This window comes from Camelina sativa, chromosome 16 (genome assembly GCF_000633955.1).
Source record: "Camelina sativa cultivar DH55 chromosome 16, Cs, whole genome shotgun sequence".
Lineage (NCBI taxonomy): Eukaryota > Viridiplantae > Streptophyta > Magnoliopsida > Brassicales > Brassicaceae > Camelina > Camelina sativa.
Window position 1 is genome coordinate 20,726,727 of NC_025700.1, and position 18,475 is coordinate 20,745,201.

The window sequence follows — 18,475 nt, forward strand, 5'->3', positions numbered from 1 at the left end:
CTCTTTCGCTCTGTTATTCTAAACCCGACGTGTCTCTGATTTTGCTTTCAACCCGATCATCATCGCTCGCTCTTCTCTGGGTTTGGTCTCTCAATTGCATCGGTATCGTCTTATTATGGTCGTGCGATATTTGCCTCTCCCTCTTTTATTATTATTCTTCATAACGCGTTTCTGATTTCTCTGTTTTGGTTTCCTAAGAAGTTTCTTCTTCGTCTTGCAGGTGTTTTGGAAGCGAATCTATGATCTGATCGTCGCTCCCGCTTCTGAATTTTTCACTCCTTCTACGGTTTGATTCATACATTGTATTTGTACCTTTTTTTGTTGTTGTAGATTGTGGTGGATAATGCTATGATCGTTCGCTGATTTGTTTCTTTGGATTTTTTTTTGTCACGCGTTGGTTGTCTCTACTTCGTTCTAGTTTCTGAATTTTCACTTTGGGTTTCTAAATTGCATCGTTGTTTTTTTTCCCCCTTTTCTTCGTTGGTTGTACCTTCATGTTATTTACTTGTCGTCTTTGTTTTGTTGATTTAGATTTGTGGAGGATGAATTGATCCTATGATTGATCGGTGATGGCTTTGATTGATCGTTGTCAAGCGTTTTCTCCTTTCTCGTCTTTGTTGCTGTTGTTGTTGTTGTTGTTGTTGTTGTTGTTGTTGTTGTTGTATATAAGCTAAAAGTATTTCCTCTTTTTGATGCAGATCGTCGTCGAGTAAGAGGCACTGGGATTGCTCTGTTGGATCTTCTCTTCTCCTCTATCATCGGTTGTTAAGGTAGCTTTTTTTTTTTTTTTTTTCCCCTTAATGAGTTTCTGAGATTTGCTATATTGTAGTGAGGTATGTTTTGTCTTCAGGGGTTTTGTTCTTCCTCTTAACACGCGAGTCTCTAGTTATTTTTGTTCGCTCCCCGGTCTCTAAGTAAGTTTATTCGTCTTGCAGGTGGTGTTTTGGAAGCGAATCATCATCGCTCGCTCCTGCTTCTGAATTTTTTACACCTTGTGTTGTTGTTGTGTTGTCCTTTATTTATAACTTGTCCTTGTGTTGTTGTAGATTCCTGGTGGATGATGCTTTGATCGATATCGCTGATTTGCTTTTTTTTTTTTTTTTTTTTTTAATTGGTATGTCTCTTAGGTCTGCTAAGTCTGGGCTCTTCTGATGCACAAGGCTGGACATGTGGTTTCTGCAGGTTCTTGTTTTATTCCCCTTTGGGATACTAATTATGCATTTTGTTTGATGTTGTTGCAGGACAANGCGGGCTCCTCTGATGCACAAGGCTGGACATGTGGTTTCTTCAGGTTCTTGTTCTATTTTCCCTTTGGGATATGTCTGCTATCTCTTTCTTAGTTTTTTATAAACTAGATTTTGAAACTTACAGTGGATACTAATTATGCATTTTGTTTGATGTTGTTGCAGGACAACAATTGGCTTTTGCGTTCATTCCGTGTGCTCGCGGCTGTTGCAGAGTTAAAAAAGAACTCTTTGATGCAATCAGCTCTTTTATTTAAAATAACATAAAGAAAAAAACTTTAGTGGTTCATATGCATTTTGTTTTGATCTTGCAGGACAACAGTTGGCTCTTGTGTTCAATCCGTCTGTTCGCTGCTGGTGCAGAGGTAAAAGCTCTTTGACGCAATCATCTCTTTCTTTTTCTTGAATCACAGACAGAGAATAAAACTTTAGTTGATCTGATGCATTTTGTTTTGATCTTGCAGGACAACAGTTGGCTCTTGCGTTCAATCCGTGTACTCGCTGCTGGTGCATAAGTAAAAAGAACTCTTTGATGCAATCATCTCTTTTATTTTATATGATGCACAAGGTTCGTGAGTTCTCTTTCAGGTTTATTCAGGTTCTTGTTCTATTTCCCTTTGGGATATCTGTTCTCTGCTATCTCTTTCTTTGTTTCTATAAACTAGATTTTGAATTTTGGCTTCCTGAGTTTTGGTCTGTGCCATCATGGACTTTTCAAACATGATTTGGTCTTTTTATTGGATGTTTCACGTTTCAAGTGAAAAACATGTCAGTCTCTCTTCAATGCAGATCGTCCAGGCACCGAGATTACAGTGTGGGAGGTTCGAAGAGAGAGAATTGTGGGAGTGCCTATGGTTTCTGAGTTTTACTTTCAGGTTACCTCATCCATAAACCTTTTTTCTCTAAACGCATCTCTATTATTTGTTTCTGAATATTCGCTTCCGTTCTGTTGTTTTTCTTTTCTTTTTTCTTTCTAATAACATGTTATAACTTGCCGTTTTTGTTATTTCAGGTTTTGGATGATGCTTTTATCAATCAATGATGGCTTTGACTGATCTTCCTCAGGCGTTCTCATTTCCTTGCTCCAAACGTATCTCTATTAGTCATCAGGGCTGTGCCATCAGAAATCCAAAACATCTCTGTTTGGTATATGTCAGCTATCTTTTTAATTTTATTTTTAGTAACTGGATTCTGAGTTTAAAACTTTCTAAACATGATTTGGCCTTTTCTATATGATATTTCAGGTGAAATGATATCTGTCTCTCGTTGATGCAGATCGTCGAGGCATCGGGATTACAATGTGGGAGGTTCGAAGAGAAAACATTGTGGGAGTGCTTATGATTTCTGATTTTAACTTTCAGGTTACCTCGCATCCATAAACCGTTTGCTCTAAACGCATCTCTATTATTTGTTTATGAATAGTCACTTTGGTTCTGTTTTTTTTTTTTTTTTTTTTTTTTTTTTTTTTTTTTTTTTTTTTTNTTATTTACTTGTCAAAAATACCTTTTATGTTTGATGCAGATTGTCACATCGAGTTAAGGCACTGGGATGACTTTGTTGAATCTTATCATCTCGTCTATCATTTGTTTAGGTAAGGTTTCTTCATATATCCCGGGATACATCTTCTTCTTGCCATGAGGGACTTTTCATACATGATTTGGTCTTTCTTATTGGATGTTCCAGGTTTCAAGTAATGTTGCTCATCTTCCTCGTGATACTGGCATCTAGGCGTTTAGCCTAAGACCCTGTCTTTTGTTATAAGATATTCGAGGTTCTATAAGAAGAAAAACATCTCTTTTTGTATTTCTAATGCTACATCTATTCCTACTTGTCTCTGTTATTTCAGGTTTTGGATGATACTTTTATCGATCAGTGATGGCTTTGATGGAGATACTTCTTCTCTGTAAAATGTCTTCAGGAGTTTTGTTCTTTCTTCCTCTTCACACGTCTTTCACTTTTCTTTTTTTTTGTTCCTTACAACATTTCTTTCTTCGTCTTGCAGGTGTTTTGGAAGCTAATTGCAATCTGATCCACGGGTATTCTTCTCCATGCTTCGTTTTCAGGCCTACTGAGTTTCTGAGTTTGCTATTGTTGGTGAGGTATGATTTGTTCCCCTATGTCTTATTCTGTTTTCCAGATTCTCTTTCTATATATTCACGGTATAGCTTCATGAATTGGGTTTACAGCAAATCAAGAGGACGATAAGGATCTCAGATTGACAACATTCATATATTTTTAAGTCTCTTAGGTGGTATGCTTAAGTTTGAGCTCCTCTGATGCACAAGGTTGGACTTGTGGTTTATTCAGGTATTTCCTCCTCTTTCCCCCTTGGAATATGTCAGCTATCTAATTGTTTTCATTAACTGGATTTTGAGTTTTGTACTGCGCCATAAGCGAGTTGTTAACATGGTTTTGGTCTTTTTTTTATTGGATGTTTCAGGTAATGTCGCTCATCTACCTAGTGACGCTGGCATTTACGTTTTCAGTCTAAGACCCTACCGTCGGTGATGACTTTGATTGATCGTTGTCAAGCGTTTTCTCCTTTTGGTTGTTCCTTTTTCCCCAATTCTTAATTCCTATGTAAGCGATTTTTGTTACTGTTGTTGTTGTTGTTGTATATAAGCGCTGAAAGTATTTCCTCTCTTTGATGCAGATCGTCGTCGAGTCAGAGGCAATGGGATTGCTCTGTTGAATCTTATCTTCTCCTCTATCATCATCTGTTCTCGTATGTTTCTTCTTTTTTTTTTTTTTTTCCCTAATGACTTTCTGAGATTTGCTATTGTTGGTGATTGTATAATTTGTTCTCATGTGTCCAGCTTCATTAATTGGGTTAACAGCGAATCAGGAAGACGGTAAGGATCTCATCATTGGATGATGCTTTTATTTACTTGTCGTTCTGTTGTTTCAGGTTTTGGATGATGCTTTTATCGATCAGTGATGGCTTTGTTGGACACGCTTCTTCTCTGTGCCAAGGGTTTTCAGGGATTTTGTTCTTCCTCTTAACAGGTCTTCTTCTTTTTCTCTTTTTGTTACTTACATTTCTTTCTTCGTCTTGCAGGTTTTTTGGAAGCAAACTATGATCTGATCATCATGTATTCAATCCTCCATGCTACGACTTCATGCCTTCCATGTTCCTTGCTAAAAGTGCATCCCTATTTGCTTCTGAATTTTCACTTTGTTTCAGTGGTCTTTTTCTAATTACATGTTATTTACTTGTCGTTTTTGTTTTGTTGGCTTAGGTTCCTGTGATTTACTTGTCACTCTGTTATTTCAGGTTTTAGATGATGCTTTTATCGACCAGTGATGGCTTTGATGGAGATACTTCTTCTTAGTGCTACGATTTCAGGGGTTTTGTTCTTCCTCCTAACACGTCTTTTACTTCTTCTTATTTTTGTTTTGTTGCTTACATTTCTTTCTTCGTCTTGCAGGTGTTTTGGAAGCAAATTATAACTATCTGTACCCTTATTCCTTTTTAACTAGTTTTTTTTTTTTTTTTTTTTTTTTTTTTTTTTTTTTTTTTTTTTTTTTTTTTTTTTTTTTTTTTTNATGAACTAGCCGCAGTGTTACTCCCTCTTTATCTCTTTTTTTTCTCTTTATGATTTTATATTCTATGGTTTAAATGCTACTCACTTCGGCTTAGGATTGTGGTTTATTCAGATTTGTGTTCTCTTTTCCTTTGGGATCTGTCAGGTATTCAATGTTTTTTTTTTTGTTTGTTTGAAGTCTTTTAGGTGGTGTGCTTCAGTCTGAGCTCCTCTGATGAACTAGCCGCAGTGTTACTCATCTCTTTTTTTCTCTTTATGATTTTATATTCTATGGTTTAAATGCTAATCACTTCTGCTAAGGATTGTGGTTTATTCAGGTTTGTTTCTCTTTTCCTTTGGGATCTGTCAGGTATCTCTTTGTTTTAATAAACTAGATCTTTGAACTTTGGCTTCCTGTGTTTTAGATTGTACCACTGGGCAGTCTTCAACATCATTTGGATTGTTATTCGATGTTTCAGGTTCTTTTTAGTTGATGTTCTTCTTATTGACAATGGCATCTAGACTTTTCGCCTAAGACTCTGTCTTTTGTTTTATAAGAGAAGAGCATCAGGTTACTAACTGATGTCTTTCCTCTTTTTTCTCTGTTTTTGTATTTCTCATGCTACATAACAAAAAAGCGTCACTACTTACGGGTCTCTTTCCACTTTTTCATCTGTAAATTTATGTATCTCTCATGCTGCATGTTTGTTCTTATACTTCGTCAATTTTAAGTAGTTTTGTAATCAATGTCTTTTTTGTTTTAAAGTCTGAGCTTCTCTGATGCCTAAGGCAGGACATGTAGTTTATTCATGTTATTGTTCTCTGTTTCTGTATCTCTCATACTGCATATATTCCCACTGTTTGCTCTTATATTCTTCTCGCTCTACTATTTTAGATTGTGCAGTATGTTTTTATTGACCATTGATGGCTTTGATGGATAGTTGTCACTCGTTTTCTCTCTCCTAGGGTCTTAAGGGGGTATTCTTCTTCTGAACGTGTCTCTGCTTTTTGTTTGCTTCCCTACGTTTCTTAATTGCGTTGGTTCTCTTTCTGTAATTTGCTTCTCGATCGTTTTGATGTTTTAGATTGTGGATGATGTGATGATCGATCGTGATGGCTTTTTGATTGATCGTAGTCATTCGTTCAGATTTCTTATTGGTCTCTTCCCCTTTATCTATGTTGGTGTATCTCTCATGTTGCCTGTATTTCTAGTGTTTGATCCTACTGTTCCGCCATATGCTTGTGACAGTCGTTTTATTTTATTTAATTTGAAGGGCTCCCCTTCTTTATAGGTATTTTGAGTAGCGATGCCAAGGATAGGTTTTCATCTATAGTCTTCTCTGTCAACTCCCTCGTGATTTCTTATCTTTTCCTTGGAGATGTGATCTGTTTTCTTACTATTATTCTCTTTTCAAGTAAGTTTTAAATGTTAATCACTTTTGCTTTGGATGGTGTTTTCTCTTAAAACATGATTTCGTTATCTATCTATGAATTTGGATGATGATGTTAGAAATTGTTTCGACCTGTTGGCCTAGATTCCCCCTGTATCTTTGCGGCGGTGTGCTGCTAATTAAACTTGGAGCTTCCATCTTTGGTTGATTCAGGTTTTCTGAGCTACTCTTTTCCTCAGGGTTCGATTCTTCGTTTTGAGGGTAACATATTACTTGGACTGAAAGTGTGGCCTAAGAGGAACAGAACTAAGCGCTAAAAGACTGAGTCTTCATTCAAGGTTTAGATTCAGACAAGCTTTGTACTCTTAAAGCAGGATCAACGTATTTTTACCATTATCCCACCCCTTTTGATATGAACGAAATTAAAAAAGAAATAAAAGATTCATGTTCACATGAGAAAAAAACAAAAACAAAATAAAAAAACCAAATTTGAGTATCAAAACATCAAAGATTAAGGAAAAATTAAGAGTTAATAAGAGAGGAAAAGATCCACAAGACGATTTGATAGTGTGTTATACATATAATCTCAAAATCAGTAATACTATCTTGGAAATAGAACATTGGCAGAAGATGATTCAGCTGACGTGGTACAACCGATCTCGTCTTCGTTCTCTTCTAACGATCTCCCCATAGTTTCACGAGTGAAGAAGTACGTCACGATCATTCCGGCGATACAAACGCCACCAAGGATCAAAAACGCGATTCTAACACGTTTCACGTCCAAGAAAACGTCATCCTCATGGTGTTTCGTGGCCCACAAGAAACCAACAGTGCCAACGATAGCCCCAAACTTCCCTGCTGCTCCAGATATCCCGTGGCACGTGGACCTAAACCTTGCCGGAAAAAGTTCCGCCGGGATAATAAACGTCGTCGTGTTAGGACCAAAGTTGCTAAAGAAGAAGATCAATCCGTAGAGAACCATAAAGCCTTTATTAGTCTTCTCGTGTTTGGACCAATACCAACTGTACGGGATCCCAGCGACTAAGTAAACAACGGCCATGAGGAAAAACCCCATCATCTGAATCTGGACTCGACCGATTCTATCGATGAAATAGACGGTGAACCAGTAGCCGGGGATTGTGGAGCAAGCGGCCACGATGGCTGCGACCTTAGCTACTTCAAAGGCGGAATCGTAGACGCTTGTAGAGTTGATTGATTTGTTGGAGAAGTTGAAGATCTGAGAGAGGAGGAGATTGCTTGTGTAGAAGACGACGTCAACTAGGAACCAATTGGCTGAGGCTGCGAAGAGGTCACATCCATGGAGGCTGAGGAAACGGCGTGAGAAGAGTTTGTAGGAAGACCGTGGCGATTGTTGTAGTTCCAGCGATGAATCCTCGTCGATTTGAGTCATGGATACGGACATGACTCGTTGCATGTCTTTTGCTGCTTGGACTACATTGTTCTCCACCAATGCTGTGTATCTGCATGCATAAAAAAAAAAGTGATTACCATACTGATTTGATTATTTAGTACATAAATGCTGAAAAAAGTAAATTCAAAAGTTTAGATTTGATAATAGCTTAACTATACCACCATGGACCAATTCTTAAGTTGATATATTCCTTGTGATACTGAATTATATGTCACGGTTGTATGGAATATTTCTAATAAATCTAGTTTGACAATGTTGTTAATGTATTTTAGCCGCTTCTGCTAAAAATTACAAAAGTTAATTGTCATCAGTCAATAACTCAATATAATTATATATGTAGTCATAAGTCATAACTTATACTATTACTAGTTTACTACTACTACTACACACGGAAGGGAAAAGACTTTTTCTTATGAAGTTAATAAGGGAATCAAAGTGGGAGAACTTGATAGGAAGAGAGTACGTGGTTAGTTGGAGAGATTAAATTTATTTATGATAAAATAAAATTCTAATAATTAGCTGGAGTTTCTACCTGAGAGGGATAATTAATGTAGAAAATATATACTTAAAACTATATATTATGCGTATTAAAATGGAATACTATATATGTGCATACGTTATCATGAGAGGTATATACCTCTCTCTGTCCGGTATATTTCCCTCAGAAGTCAACTTACTTCCTAGGAACAAACAAAACACGAACTCGCCACTCTTTACATTATTATTACATATATTGTTTATGTTTATATCATCCACAACGTATCAAATTTAGGTTGAAATTTCAGGTTCTCCAACATTATTTTGTACGGAAACATGGGTAGAACTTTTGTTTTGCACACGACTAAACTTTTTAGTTCATAATCCTAGATTGAGATTTCATTGAAAAATTGTCAAGGGGCAGTAGCTTACAAAGTCACGCAAGATATTTCATCTACATAAAATATTGCTTTTTAAAAAAAAAATACTGGTGTAATATAATATGCTTTACGGCGTAACTAGTAAACACATATTTTGACTAAAATGGATAATATTTAATCGTGGAATGTTACCTGACAACAAAATATATATATATATATAGTATCATAAAACGATCTAGTTTGCATCGAAGCAAAGCAATCCATAGTGAAAATGGTTACCGATTTTAAACTCAATGTATTTAATTTTGAAAAACAATACTCAAAACAATACTTGAGGAGAAAGAGTTAATTTAATACTATTGTAGAAAAAAATCCTAAGTTTGTATGTGGAATGATAGGAAGCAAAGTCACACAAGATAGTACATTTAACTATAGTCAAAAAATGGTGGACAAAAAAAAAGACAAAAAAAAAAAAAATGGACAATAATTTTTATTTTCTTCTCATACGTAAAATAAATATTTTCAATTTATCTACGGTGGAAAATTATTTTGTTACGAAATTAAATTTAGGAACAAAAAAAAAAAGAAAAAGAGAAGAAATAGTTGAAAGGAACCTGGCAGTTTCAGGCATGAGCATTCGCCAGTAAAACGTCAACGCGGCAGGAATAGCTCCGATCATAAGAATCAACCTCCACGCTATATCCGATTCTGCCGGGGCCAAAGTCTCTGATCCCGCCGCGTTCGTCTGTTCCAAACTCCCCTCTCCGGCGACGTTCTTGAACACCACACACACAACCATGGTCACGGCAGAGCTCATCAAGATCCCTAACCCCTGCATCGAGAACACGGCCGCAATGAAAGCTCCACGCGTCCTTTTATTAGCGAACTCCGACATAATCGTGGCGGAGAGAGGGTAATCTCCACCGATCCCGAGTCCAAGAACGAATCTAAAGAATCCAAGACTGACCATAACGCAAGAACGTCGAGTGGTGCAAACAGAGAAGCCACAACCAAAGGAGCTGAAGACCATGATTAAGAGACAAAGTCCGTAGACTTTACGACGTCCGACTCGGTCACCTAAGTACCCGAAGATGATCTGACCTAAGGCTGTGCCGAGAAGAGCGATGGCGTAAGAAGTTGAGAGAAGAGCGGTTCCGATCGAGTCTTTGTGGTAATAGATTTGACTTATCATTTTCATGATCGGAGCAATACAGAAAAGATCGTAAGCGTCGGTGAAAAGTCCCATCCCGGCGACTATTATCGCCTTGAAATGGTACCATTGTATCCTAGCCGCATCTAACGACGATAACACTCTTAGCGCTGGCATCGTCGTATCGTCGATTTTTATGTTTTTTCAAGATACAGAGAATGAGAAGAATTTTAAGTCCTTGTCTCTTCATTTTAATGGATTTTTTTTGGAGATTTTTTCTTCTTTAAGACAATAATATGGAATATGCTTTGGTTTGACTGCGAGGAACACAACACCTCCCCTGATCGAGTCCACTTCTTTAGTTGACTTTCATAACGTTTTTTTATAAAATTTTGGATATATAGAAGTTTTTTTTCAAGTCCCTCTTTATATTGATATAAAAGTGTTCTTTTTTTTTTTTTTTTTTTTTTTTTTTTTTTTTTTTTTTTTTTTTGCTAAACCAACCATACAAAAGTGTTATGGTTTAAGGATGTGGTAGCCAAAGAGAACACATGTAACACACTGACCATCTTATTGATATAACTTGTTTCTAGTCATTTTGCGAATAAGAGGCTTGAATTTTGATAATATAGTATTCTAGTGTATATTCTCTTTTTAAGATTTCATTACTTTTTATTATTCTCTTTTCTTATATTTTTTCACTTTCATTTCTCTTCCAAACAGTACCGTTTCACATCCAGCAACATTTTTCAGAGTCTAAGAACAACATCTCAAGGAATCTGATCATTGAACAAGATTTTACAAAAAAAAAAAGAAAAAAAACTAGAACAGTCTTGAGTCTCTAACATCTGAATCTGAACCAAAGACCTATATAGGTCGGCCGAATGATACTAAATGCTGATTAAGTGAGATGGATATCCTCCTAGTTATATGAAAACAGGAACTATGAAGTTGGGACGCGCACTCCGAGCTTGACGACAACAACTTCCAAGATCCCATCAGATCTAAACGTTGGAGAAAACAAACGAGGATCCACTTGTCCAGGAAGGTTAAACGTGATTGAGAATGGACCAGGAGGGCAGAGCTGTTGAACCTGCATTCTGTACAAGTATCCGGTTTCACTTGGAATCGCAATCTCAGGCACTACTCCTTGGATGCATACTCTTCCCTCCCTCTGAATCTCACATTTGATCTTATCTATTAGCAGATCAGAAGATAGCATTATGGGTCAAAGTTCTTTTCATAGACAGACAAAGAAAAAAAAGAATGCAACTTTCTTTTCACGTCACTGGTCATTGTCGTCAAACCCAACAAAAACATGAAGAATCCATTCCAGTTTGAACAGGTGGCAGAGAAATTAGTAGGAAATTTGGTAATGAGACCAAGAGTATTACTAATGAAAGGACAGCACAAGAGAAAAGACATGTGAAGAGGCTTACTTTGATTTTTCTCAATGCCAGGGAGAGAGACTCTGAAGATGTAGGCAGCTTCGCTAACGCCAATATCGACAAGACCGATGGGTGGACCAAGAGAGCCTTGCTTAGCAGTACCAGTGACAAAAACATGAGAGATCACTTTCGAGAGAGTTGTAGTAGTTTGATTATTCTCAGTGTTCATGGTGTCGCTCTGTATTTCCACAAGCTATAGAATCCTCCAAACCTACCTGTTGATAATATCATAATTAAGAAAGAAAAGATAACAATCAAATCAAAGAACAAGTCAAGTTTGAAGATGTAAAGCAAAGAGAGAGACCAAATCAGTCATTTCTATACACAGGCAGTAAGCAAAAAGATTAAGACTGGTTTAATCCTCTGAAGCAAGTTTTACTCCTTTCAACCAAAATTTTCATACCACTCTTTGCTCAAAATAAAGATTTCAAGAACATCAAATTCGAAAACACAAATCATTTCAGCTAGGTTTCTCAAAATCACTGGAGAACCCAAAAATGTGGAAGATGCGTATATTAGTACGAATCAGTCGGATTCATAAGACAATCTAGAGCTCAATCAGAGGTCTATGGATTCCGTGCGTATTGAACCCTAGAATAAGTAGATTTGAAGAACACAGAATCCAAGTAGGGAAGCTGGAGACAAAGAACACCCAAAATAGAAAAGAAAAAAAACCCTAATCTCGATTGCCCAAACAAAAAAAATAAAAAAAAAAACTCCAGGAAAGTTCTCAAAAACGAATTCATTCAATTAGATACCTAAAAAAAAGCGGAAACGGAGAAGAAGGTGGTGGATTTAGGGTACCGTAGAGAACTTCGACGGAAGTGTTGACTGCGAAGCTTCGTCACTGAAACACCGGCGGTGAATAATTGCTGAGTCGGGTGGTGAGGGAGGAGCGTATGAGCCAAAATACTCTTACTTATTAGCTGGTCAAAATAACCACTCTGAATAAGCCACGTGTCAGAAACGTTGCTGCCTAGGCAACATTTTTAACCAAAAACATCCCACATTTTATCTATTTCTCTACATATTTTTAGATTTTATGTTTTAGTAAACATAAATTATACAACAACAGCTTTATTTATAATTTAATAAAACTAAAAAGATCTATCATCTATGGCTTATTAGGATTTTTATAATAAATAAACCATAGATTCTTTATTTTTTTATTAGATTATATAACTAAAATTGCATCTCTTATTGGAGTTCATCAAATTAATACACATAATTTTTGCATAATTTAGATTTTAAATTATGCATAAAATAAAAACACTAAATTGTAGAGTACTCAACCGGAAGACCAAAACTCCAAAAGAAACGTTCTCCCTTTAGCTAATGAACATTTTTTTTTTTTTGAGTAACGTTTCTTGCTTTTTTATTTAGTTAATTAATTAGAAATACAAGAGTGCTATTTTCATCGATGTGTCACTATATGATTCATAGTGCTTGTTGACAAGAAAGGAGATTAGCTAAGAATATAGTAGTAGACTAGTAGTAGTAGTATTATTTTAACAAGAAGCTTAATTTGCGGATTAGGACTACAAATGAACATGTTAAATTTCTCGTCGTGATCATCAACCAACGCTACGTCTACGTGACCCAGCTGGTCTAGACACGTGCTTCAAACGAGAACGAGTTTCTCGTCTCTTGCAAATATCAATATTTAATTTACATCATACGATGCCATTACCTGAAGCAACCAATTATATATATTGAACTCCTCGTTGACCATATTTAGACGAACGATCGAAATTGAACTAGCCATTACCAAAAAGGCAAAAAATGGTATGTATTCAAGATTTAGAATCATGTCCACTGAGTAGATATTTTTTGAATCATGTCCTAATCACAACTACAAACCAGGTGACACGAGAGGATTTGTCTATGTGATTTACTATGTTAGATCAAGTATCTCCACTTCCAATTTGAAATATTTTTTAAAAAATATATTTTGGTCACATTATATATGTCACTACGTCAGGAGATGTTGTGAATAGAGAGGACGTAGAAGAGGCTCATGAAGGAGTGGACTTTGTGATTCATCTTGCGTCGTACGGTGGTTCGGGTAAGCAGATGATTAGGACTCATCGGATCGAGGAAGTCAACGTGGAAGGGACGCGAAATGTATTGGAAACCTGTGTGAAGAAAGGGATCACGAGGTTAGTGTATTTGAGCACGAACGGTGTCGTTTTTGGTGGAAAAGAGATTGAGAATGGAGATGAAACTCTACCTTACCTACCTTCCAACTACTACGTCAGTTCATATGATCGGACAAAATCTATTGCCGAACAGTTGGTTCTAGAGAACAACGGTCGTATTGTTGAGTAAGTGCAAAAATCAATATTTATGTTGTTTACTAAGTTTTTTTAATAAGGATTATGTTTTGTGAACTGTGGAAATCTTTGAAAATATAACTAGTTATATGTGAAAATTACATGATAAAATTAATTAAACTTGTGGAACCGCGAAATACTTGATAATAAATTGAGTAGTTAGATTCGTGGTACCATGCATTCAACCTTTTTGCGGATTACCTATGATTTCGAATATATGAAATGGTAATGCTAATGTTTTATAAATGTTAATGGGAATATAGGAATGGACATGGAAGTCTTTTATCTACGTGTGCGATTCGTTGCCCGATAGTTTATGGACCGGCTGAAGAGAAGTATCTTGATAGGATAATATCTTATGCAAGATTGGGTTTATTCCTCTTCAAAATCGGCGATACAAGCTCAAAAACCGATTGGATTTATGTGGATAACATTGTATACGCGCTCATGTTGGCAACCACCGATTTACTCAATGAACACCCGAGAGCCGCAGGGAAGGCCTACTTTGTTTCTGATGGTAAAATTTATACTCTTAAAATTTTGTTTCCTATATGGCTATATACTTTGCTTTGATTGATTTATATTGAACCCTGTTTTGTGGTTTGTTAATTTATGCAGATAATCCAATAAACTTTTTTGAAGTTCTTCGGCCACTTTTGAAGAATCTTGATTATGATCTTCCAAATTCATCGCTATCTATTTCGTTTGTGGTTTTACTCGGAAAAATAGGTGAAGCAATATACACAATGCTGTCACCACTACTCAACCAAGGGTGGATTCCACAACCATTGATTCTTACACCTGAAGTTTATAAGGGCTGCAAATGGTTGACTGATATTGAAAAAATGGGTTGAATAGTATTCAACTCATTCATCTCTAAAATAGTGGTTGAATAGGTTGAACATTTTTGTTGTAGGATTAGTTTATTTTTTCAATTTTTTCAGTTGAACGGGCTGAATATTTTTTTTCCAACCTCTTCAACCTTTTCAATGCAAATGGTGAAAATTGGTTGAATAATTTTTTTCAACATGTTCAATCTCTTCAACCATACAACCATTTGCATCCAAGGTTTGTTTAGAGATTAGTTTTGATTACAATAGAGTAAAAATAAATAGAAAAAAACAAGAATTGGAATGAGCTTATAACATTTTTGTTAACGGAAGAGGTTGGGGTGACTCATTACTACTCAATCGGTAAAGCCAAGGAGGAACTCGGGTACGAGCCCACAACACAACCTGAAGAAGCCATGACCAAAACCATTTCATATTTTAAAGACAAGAAAAGGAGGGAGGTCGATGGTCCAAGCATTTACGCATGGACTTTCTGTGTGATCGGTTTGCCTAGCATTATATCAGTGGCATGGCTACCGGACATTGGACCCATACCATTCTTTCGAGTCATTGCGATGTTTATCTTTAGGTCGATGTTGGTATTACGGATAGCATCGGGGATTGTGGTGACAGCGCACGTGAGTGAAGCAGTGTATGCGTTATGGCTGGCTCGGAGAGTGGATCCCAAGAATGCAAAGGCTTGGTTTTGGCGGACGTTACTTCTGGCTACTTTCTCGCTTCGGTTACTTTTGAAAAGAGCCAAGGAAGTAAAACAATCAACATTAAGAGAAGGTCTTCTAACCAATTCGGGGTCGTCTATTGCTTGAAGATTTATCACCATGGTTCAAATATTCAAACTAGGGTATCACATTTTAATCATCTTCGAAACTGTAAAATGTATGCATTGTAAATGTTTGGTGAAAAAAAAACATATAAACATAGCGATGGTAATAATATATGTTTTTAACAATATATATATATATATATATATATATATATTTATTAAATTGAATTACAAATGAAAATTACTTCATATTTATCAAAAATATTTGACTACAAAACATAGATATTCTACTTTTATTATTATAAATATTATATTGGTGAATTACAATATTGAATTTAAATCTCACTTACACAACAAAATACTTTTAGTTTTAGAAATTAGAATAATAAAATAAAATAAAAAAATTGAAACACGAAAGGACGGACGATAGATTTCGTGAAAAACAGAGAAGCGGACATATCTTGAAACACATGGCAGCGATTTCTCCATGGTTTTCTTCTCCGCTGAGCTTTTCGAATCCCCGCGTTTCTAAGACCATTACAGGTCCTCAATCTCTCTCTCTCTGATATAGCTTTGTTCTTGTACGAAATTCACATTCTTGGAGCTAACTCTTTCCAGATTCCAGAAGATGTTCATCAATTTCTGCGGCAATCTCTGTGCTAGACAGAACCAACGAGGAAGAACATCGGATTTCGTAAACTCCACTAGTGTCCCAGTGAATAATTCACTTCTTCTCTTTATCTGGGTTTGTTCTAATTCTGTTAAAGCCTCGCTCTTTTTTTTTTTGGTTAACAGGTCTAGAGATCATGTTGGGATGAAAAGAAGAGAAGTCATGTTACAGATAGCTTCCTCTGTTTTTTTCCTTCCTTTGGCCGTTTCACCTTCATTTGCTGAGACAAGTAATGTTGATTCAAGGATCATTTTTATTGTTTGTTCCTTGAGAAATATGGCAGCTTAATAAAGCCTTTCTTTGATGTCAGATGCATCAGAAACTTTCCGTGTGTACACAGATGAGGTGAACAAATACGAGATATCAATCCCTCAAGGTAATCTACCAAACCTCTGTTTTAAGAAGACTTTATGATATTGATCATGATGACTTATGAATAACATCTGATTTGATTTGCATTTACACCAAGATTGGCAAGTCGGGCAAGCAGAACCTAATGGATTCAAGTCAATCACAGCTTTTTACCCTCAAGAAACTTCAACTTCCAATGGTAATTTCATCAAGATTAGTCTCTTTTCAGTTTCCCTGTTCAGAAGTCATGACTTCACCAGTGAATACGGATCGTTTCAGTGAGCGTAGCGATCACTGGACTAGGTCCGGACTTCACCAGGATGGAATCTTTTGGAAAGGTTGAAGCTTTCGCCGAAACATTGGTAAGTCTCTCTTCCTGCAATTGAAACCAACAAGATCTCTGCAAAGAGTTGCTTAAAAAAATGTAAATGTGACATTTATTTGTAGGTCAGTGGATTGGATAGAAGCTGGCAAAAGCCAGCAGGAGTGACTGCAAAACTAATCGATAGCAGATCATCTAAGGGTAAATACAAAAATCTTAAACTCAGTGAGAATCTCTGAAGTATCTGGCTTTGTTTCGTTGACACAATTTATGATCAGGATTCTATTACATCGAGTACACATTACAAAACCCTGGGGAAGCTCGTAAGTATTTGTACGCTGCAATAGGAATGGCAACAAACGGTTGGTACAACCGTTTATACACTGTAACAGGACAAGTAAGTTCTAGTCCTATCGCCACAATAACCTCTCTGATTAGTTTCTTATGTCTAACTCAATGACCATCTTTGGTTATTACAGTTTACAGATGAAGAATATGCTGAACAAAGCTCCAAGATTCAGAAGGTATGACAGAAGATCACACTTACAACAATGAAAGATTTCACGAAAACCTGTTGCTTCTGACATTTTCTTTGGTTTTGCAGACAGTCAAGTCTTTCAAATTCATATGAGAATGCCATTCACATCTATCAGCGGAACCAAATTATAGAATTTGATCAAACAATTTGTTTACGGAACAATCACTTTTTGTCTTTTGCAATGAAATTCTGAGAAAGGAGCTGACTCCATACTTTGAAGTAAGCTTGGGATAACAATTCATCAGTGTGTTCAGACAAAGGAGAAGAGAGAACCCTAAATATGCACAGTAACAAACGAGAACATGAACATGTTTTACTTACAATGCAGGACCTGGGGACAAAGGCTATGTACCTATCAATGATACTCACTACACTCCTCTACCTGAAGGAAGTGTAGTGGTATTACGACTTTTAGACTATAAAAGAATCAGAATTTGATTCTACCATGTATATGCTTGTGTATGTGTGTCTATATATATATATATATGCATATTGTACACCAACTTATTACTAACGGTTTTCCCCTCCCGAGGGCAAAACCATTATAGTGCCTTCAAACTCAACCCGAGCTCGAGCCAGCAGCTGCTTGTGTGGCTGTGTTTTATACACATTGATGGATGGGTAAGAAAACAGAAGCACAAACCCTGTAACTCCAATTTCCTTTTCTTGTTTCCTTCTGCGCCTTTCTAGTGAGCAAGACTATTTTATATAACCTGTAACGCAATACAGATACCAAAGCTAATGAGATCGCATTATGATGATGAACATCCTCTGTTAATGCATTTACAAAATTGCAGAATAAGAGATGCATACCTTTTAGGATGCATGATAAATAACGTGCAAGACTTAATAAAACAGGAAGCCTCTGCTGCCACCTTAAGTAGCAGTTTTGCTACCGCTTAACTTCCTTTTCTCCTCAGTCTTCAAGAATAACTGAAAATATTACTACCATATAAGTGGTGAAAGAAAAAATAAATGTGCATAAGTCCTCACTACTACACCCAAAATAAAGAACTCACCTTGTTGTTTGGTCAGAACCACTACTCTGCATAAATTGAGGGGAGTGGACAATGATATGCGACTGTACAGGAGCAGGGCCTGGTATACCTGACCAACATATTCAAACGAGGACATTACAAAATGCACATACACTAAGCTTTTTCAACAATGCTTTTAACTCACAAGCGAGTGAGCCACTACTTATGAGATTTGATCAGTCAGATAATAAGATTATGGTGGTGCGTAAGACAGTAAAATGTACCTGAAGGGTATGGAGCTTGAAGAGCAGACATAGATGAAGTGGTCATCGCACTGACAGTAGGTCCACCAAGCTGCAGAACATGGCTTCCTGGAACTGAATACCCTTGAACTGCTGTATAACCCTGGCCACTGGGAATAGTCTGACTTAATTGCCCATATTGATAAACGGGTGAATTCACTGCCCCAGGTACTCCATAGACCTGAAGGTACTGCTGACCCATGTATGGACCATATAAACCCTAAACCATGGAACGAGTCAAGATTTAGCCAAAATTACAAGACGTCTTATAAAGAAGAGAAATAACAGCAAGTGTTCATCATAGCCATTGTTAACCTGTGAT

The 18,475-nt window shown here is 36.6% G+C and overlaps 5 protein-coding genes and 2 long non-coding RNA genes across 17 annotated transcripts in view; 4 read left to right on the plus strand and 3 right to left on the minus strand.

Moving 5' to 3' along the window:
* LOC109129646 lies at nucleotides 7–1,144 on the plus strand. 2 transcript variants are annotated; one of them, XR_002035937.1, is made up of 4 exons: nucleotides 7–118; nucleotides 221–286; nucleotides 699–770; nucleotides 1,128–1,144. It is a non-coding gene; the product is annotated as an uncharacterized LOC109129646 (long non-coding RNA). The 2 variants fall into 2 exon arrangements; XR_002035938.1 differs by having other exon boundaries at nucleotides 7–102.
* LOC104751539 lies at nucleotides 1,248–4,764 on the plus strand. Of its 9 annotated transcripts, none has more exons than XR_002035933.1 (15): nucleotides 1,248–1,291; nucleotides 1,410–1,609; nucleotides 1,709–1,812; nucleotides 2,034–2,119; nucleotides 2,257–2,390; nucleotides 2,489–2,605; nucleotides 2,766–2,835; nucleotides 2,928–3,154; nucleotides 3,247–3,343; nucleotides 3,431–3,551; nucleotides 3,685–3,791; nucleotides 3,898–3,969; nucleotides 4,061–4,388; nucleotides 4,519–4,592; nucleotides 4,673–4,764. It is a non-coding gene; the product is annotated as an uncharacterized LOC104751539 (long non-coding RNA). The 9 variants fall into 9 exon arrangements; XR_002035934.1 differs by having other exon boundaries at nucleotides 2,928–3,147; XR_002035936.1 differs by having other exon boundaries at nucleotides 2,928–2,934; nucleotides 3,091–3,343.
* Nucleotides 4,961–9,965, minus strand: LOC104751540 (probable inorganic phosphate transporter 1-9). The gene is made up of 2 exons (XM_010473496.2): nucleotides 9,063–9,965; nucleotides 4,961–7,640 (listed from the first exon to the last, which is right to left on the minus strand). Exons 1-2 carry the CDS (start codon nucleotides 9,773–9,775, stop codon nucleotides 6,761–6,763), a joined length of 1,593 nt encoding a protein of 530 aa, XP_010471798.1. The 5' UTR covers nucleotides 9,776–9,965; the 3' UTR covers nucleotides 4,961–6,760.
* Nucleotides 10,410–11,953, minus strand: LOC104751541 (increased DNA methylation 3). 2 transcript variants are annotated; one of them, XM_010473497.2, is made up of 3 exons: nucleotides 11,851–11,953; nucleotides 11,038–11,261; nucleotides 10,410–10,795 (listed from the first exon to the last, which is right to left on the minus strand). In XM_010473497.2, exons 2-3 carry the CDS (start codon nucleotides 11,213–11,215, stop codon nucleotides 10,542–10,544), a joined length of 432 nt encoding a protein of 143 aa, XP_010471799.1. In that variant the 5' UTR covers nucleotides 11,216–11,261; nucleotides 11,851–11,953; the 3' UTR covers nucleotides 10,410–10,541. The 2 variants fall into 2 exon arrangements, with proteins under 2 accessions (XP_010471799.1, XP_010471800.1); XM_010473498.2 differs by having other exon boundaries at nucleotides 11,805–11,942.
* On the plus strand, nucleotides 13,120–15,036 carry LOC104753876 (short-chain dehydrogenase/reductase family 42E member 1-like). Its single transcript, XM_010476062.1, has 4 exons — nucleotides 13,120–13,370; nucleotides 13,643–13,896; nucleotides 13,998–14,108; nucleotides 14,543–15,036. The coding sequence occupies exons 1-4, from the start codon at nucleotides 13,120–13,122 to the stop codon at nucleotides 15,034–15,036; spliced, it is 1,110 nt and encodes a 369-aa protein (XP_010474364.1).
* On the plus strand, nucleotides 15,395–17,377 carry LOC104751543 (psbP domain-containing protein 3, chloroplastic). Its single transcript, XM_010473499.2, has 10 exons — nucleotides 15,395–15,536; nucleotides 15,612–15,687; nucleotides 15,789–15,892; nucleotides 15,974–16,039; nucleotides 16,133–16,213; nucleotides 16,294–16,376; nucleotides 16,462–16,537; nucleotides 16,615–16,733; nucleotides 16,816–16,860; nucleotides 16,941–17,377. Exons 1-10 carry the CDS (start codon nucleotides 15,464–15,466, stop codon nucleotides 16,965–16,967), a joined length of 750 nt encoding a protein of 249 aa, XP_010471801.1. The 5' UTR covers nucleotides 15,395–15,463; the 3' UTR covers nucleotides 16,968–17,377.
* LOC104753877 (probable RNA-binding protein ARP1) overlaps nucleotides 17,156–18,475 on the minus strand; it is a 4,050-nt gene continuing 2,730 nt past the window's right edge. Inside the window, exons 3-6 of the mRNA XM_010476063.2 lie at nucleotides 18,136–18,373; nucleotides 17,894–17,981; nucleotides 17,688–17,807; nucleotides 17,156–17,587 (exon numbers count right to left, since the gene is read on the minus strand). Of these exons, the coding sequence (XP_010474365.1) occupies nucleotides 17,798–17,807; nucleotides 17,894–17,981; nucleotides 18,136–18,373 (336 nt within the window). The 3' untranslated portion in view covers nucleotides 17,156–17,587; nucleotides 17,688–17,797. The remainder of the gene's footprint in view (nucleotides 17,588–17,687; nucleotides 17,808–17,893; nucleotides 17,982–18,135; nucleotides 18,374–18,475) is intronic.

Excerpts from the sequence above, each read along its gene's own strand:
- LOC104753876 (XM_010476062.1), top strand. The coding sequence starts at position 13,120 with ATGATTAGGACTCATCGGATCGAGGAAGTCAACGTGGAAGGGACGCGA. Across the intron at positions 13,897-13,997 it reads GGCCTACTTTGTTTCTGATG|ATAATCCAATAAACTTTTTT; the intron begins GTAAAATTTATA and ends TAATTTATGCAG. Across the intron at positions 14,109-14,542 it reads GGTTTTACTCGGAAAAATAG|AGGTTGGGGTGACTCATTAC; the intron begins GTGAAGCAATAT and ends TGTTAACGGAAG.
- LOC104751543 (XM_010473499.2), top strand. The coding sequence starts at position 15,464 with ATGGCAGCGATTTCTCCATGGTTTTCTTCTCCGCTGAGCTTTTCGAAT. Across the intron at positions 16,040-16,132 it reads CGAGATATCAATCCCTCAAG|ATTGGCAAGTCGGGCAAGCA; the intron begins GTAATCTACCAA and ends ATTTACACCAAG. Across the intron at positions 16,861-16,940 it reads AAAGCTCCAAGATTCAGAAG|ACAGTCAAGTCTTTCAAATT; the intron begins GTATGACAGAAG and ends TTGGTTTTGCAG.
- LOC104751541 (XM_010473497.2), bottom strand. The coding sequence starts at position 11,215 with ATGAACACTGAGAATAATCAAACTACTACAACTCTCTCGAAAGTGATC. Across the intron at positions 10,796-11,037 it reads TGGCATTGAGAAAAATCAAA|ATAAGATCAAATGTGAGATT; the intron begins GTAAGCCTCTTC and ends ATCTGCTAATAG.
- LOC104751540 (XM_010473496.2), bottom strand. The coding sequence starts at position 9,775 with ATGCCAGCGCTAAGAGTGTTATCGTCGTTAGATGCGGCTAGGATACAA. Across the intron at positions 7,641-9,062 it reads CTCATGCCTGAAACTGCCAG|ATACACAGCATTGGTGGAGA; the intron begins GTTCCTTTCAAC and ends TTATGCATGCAG.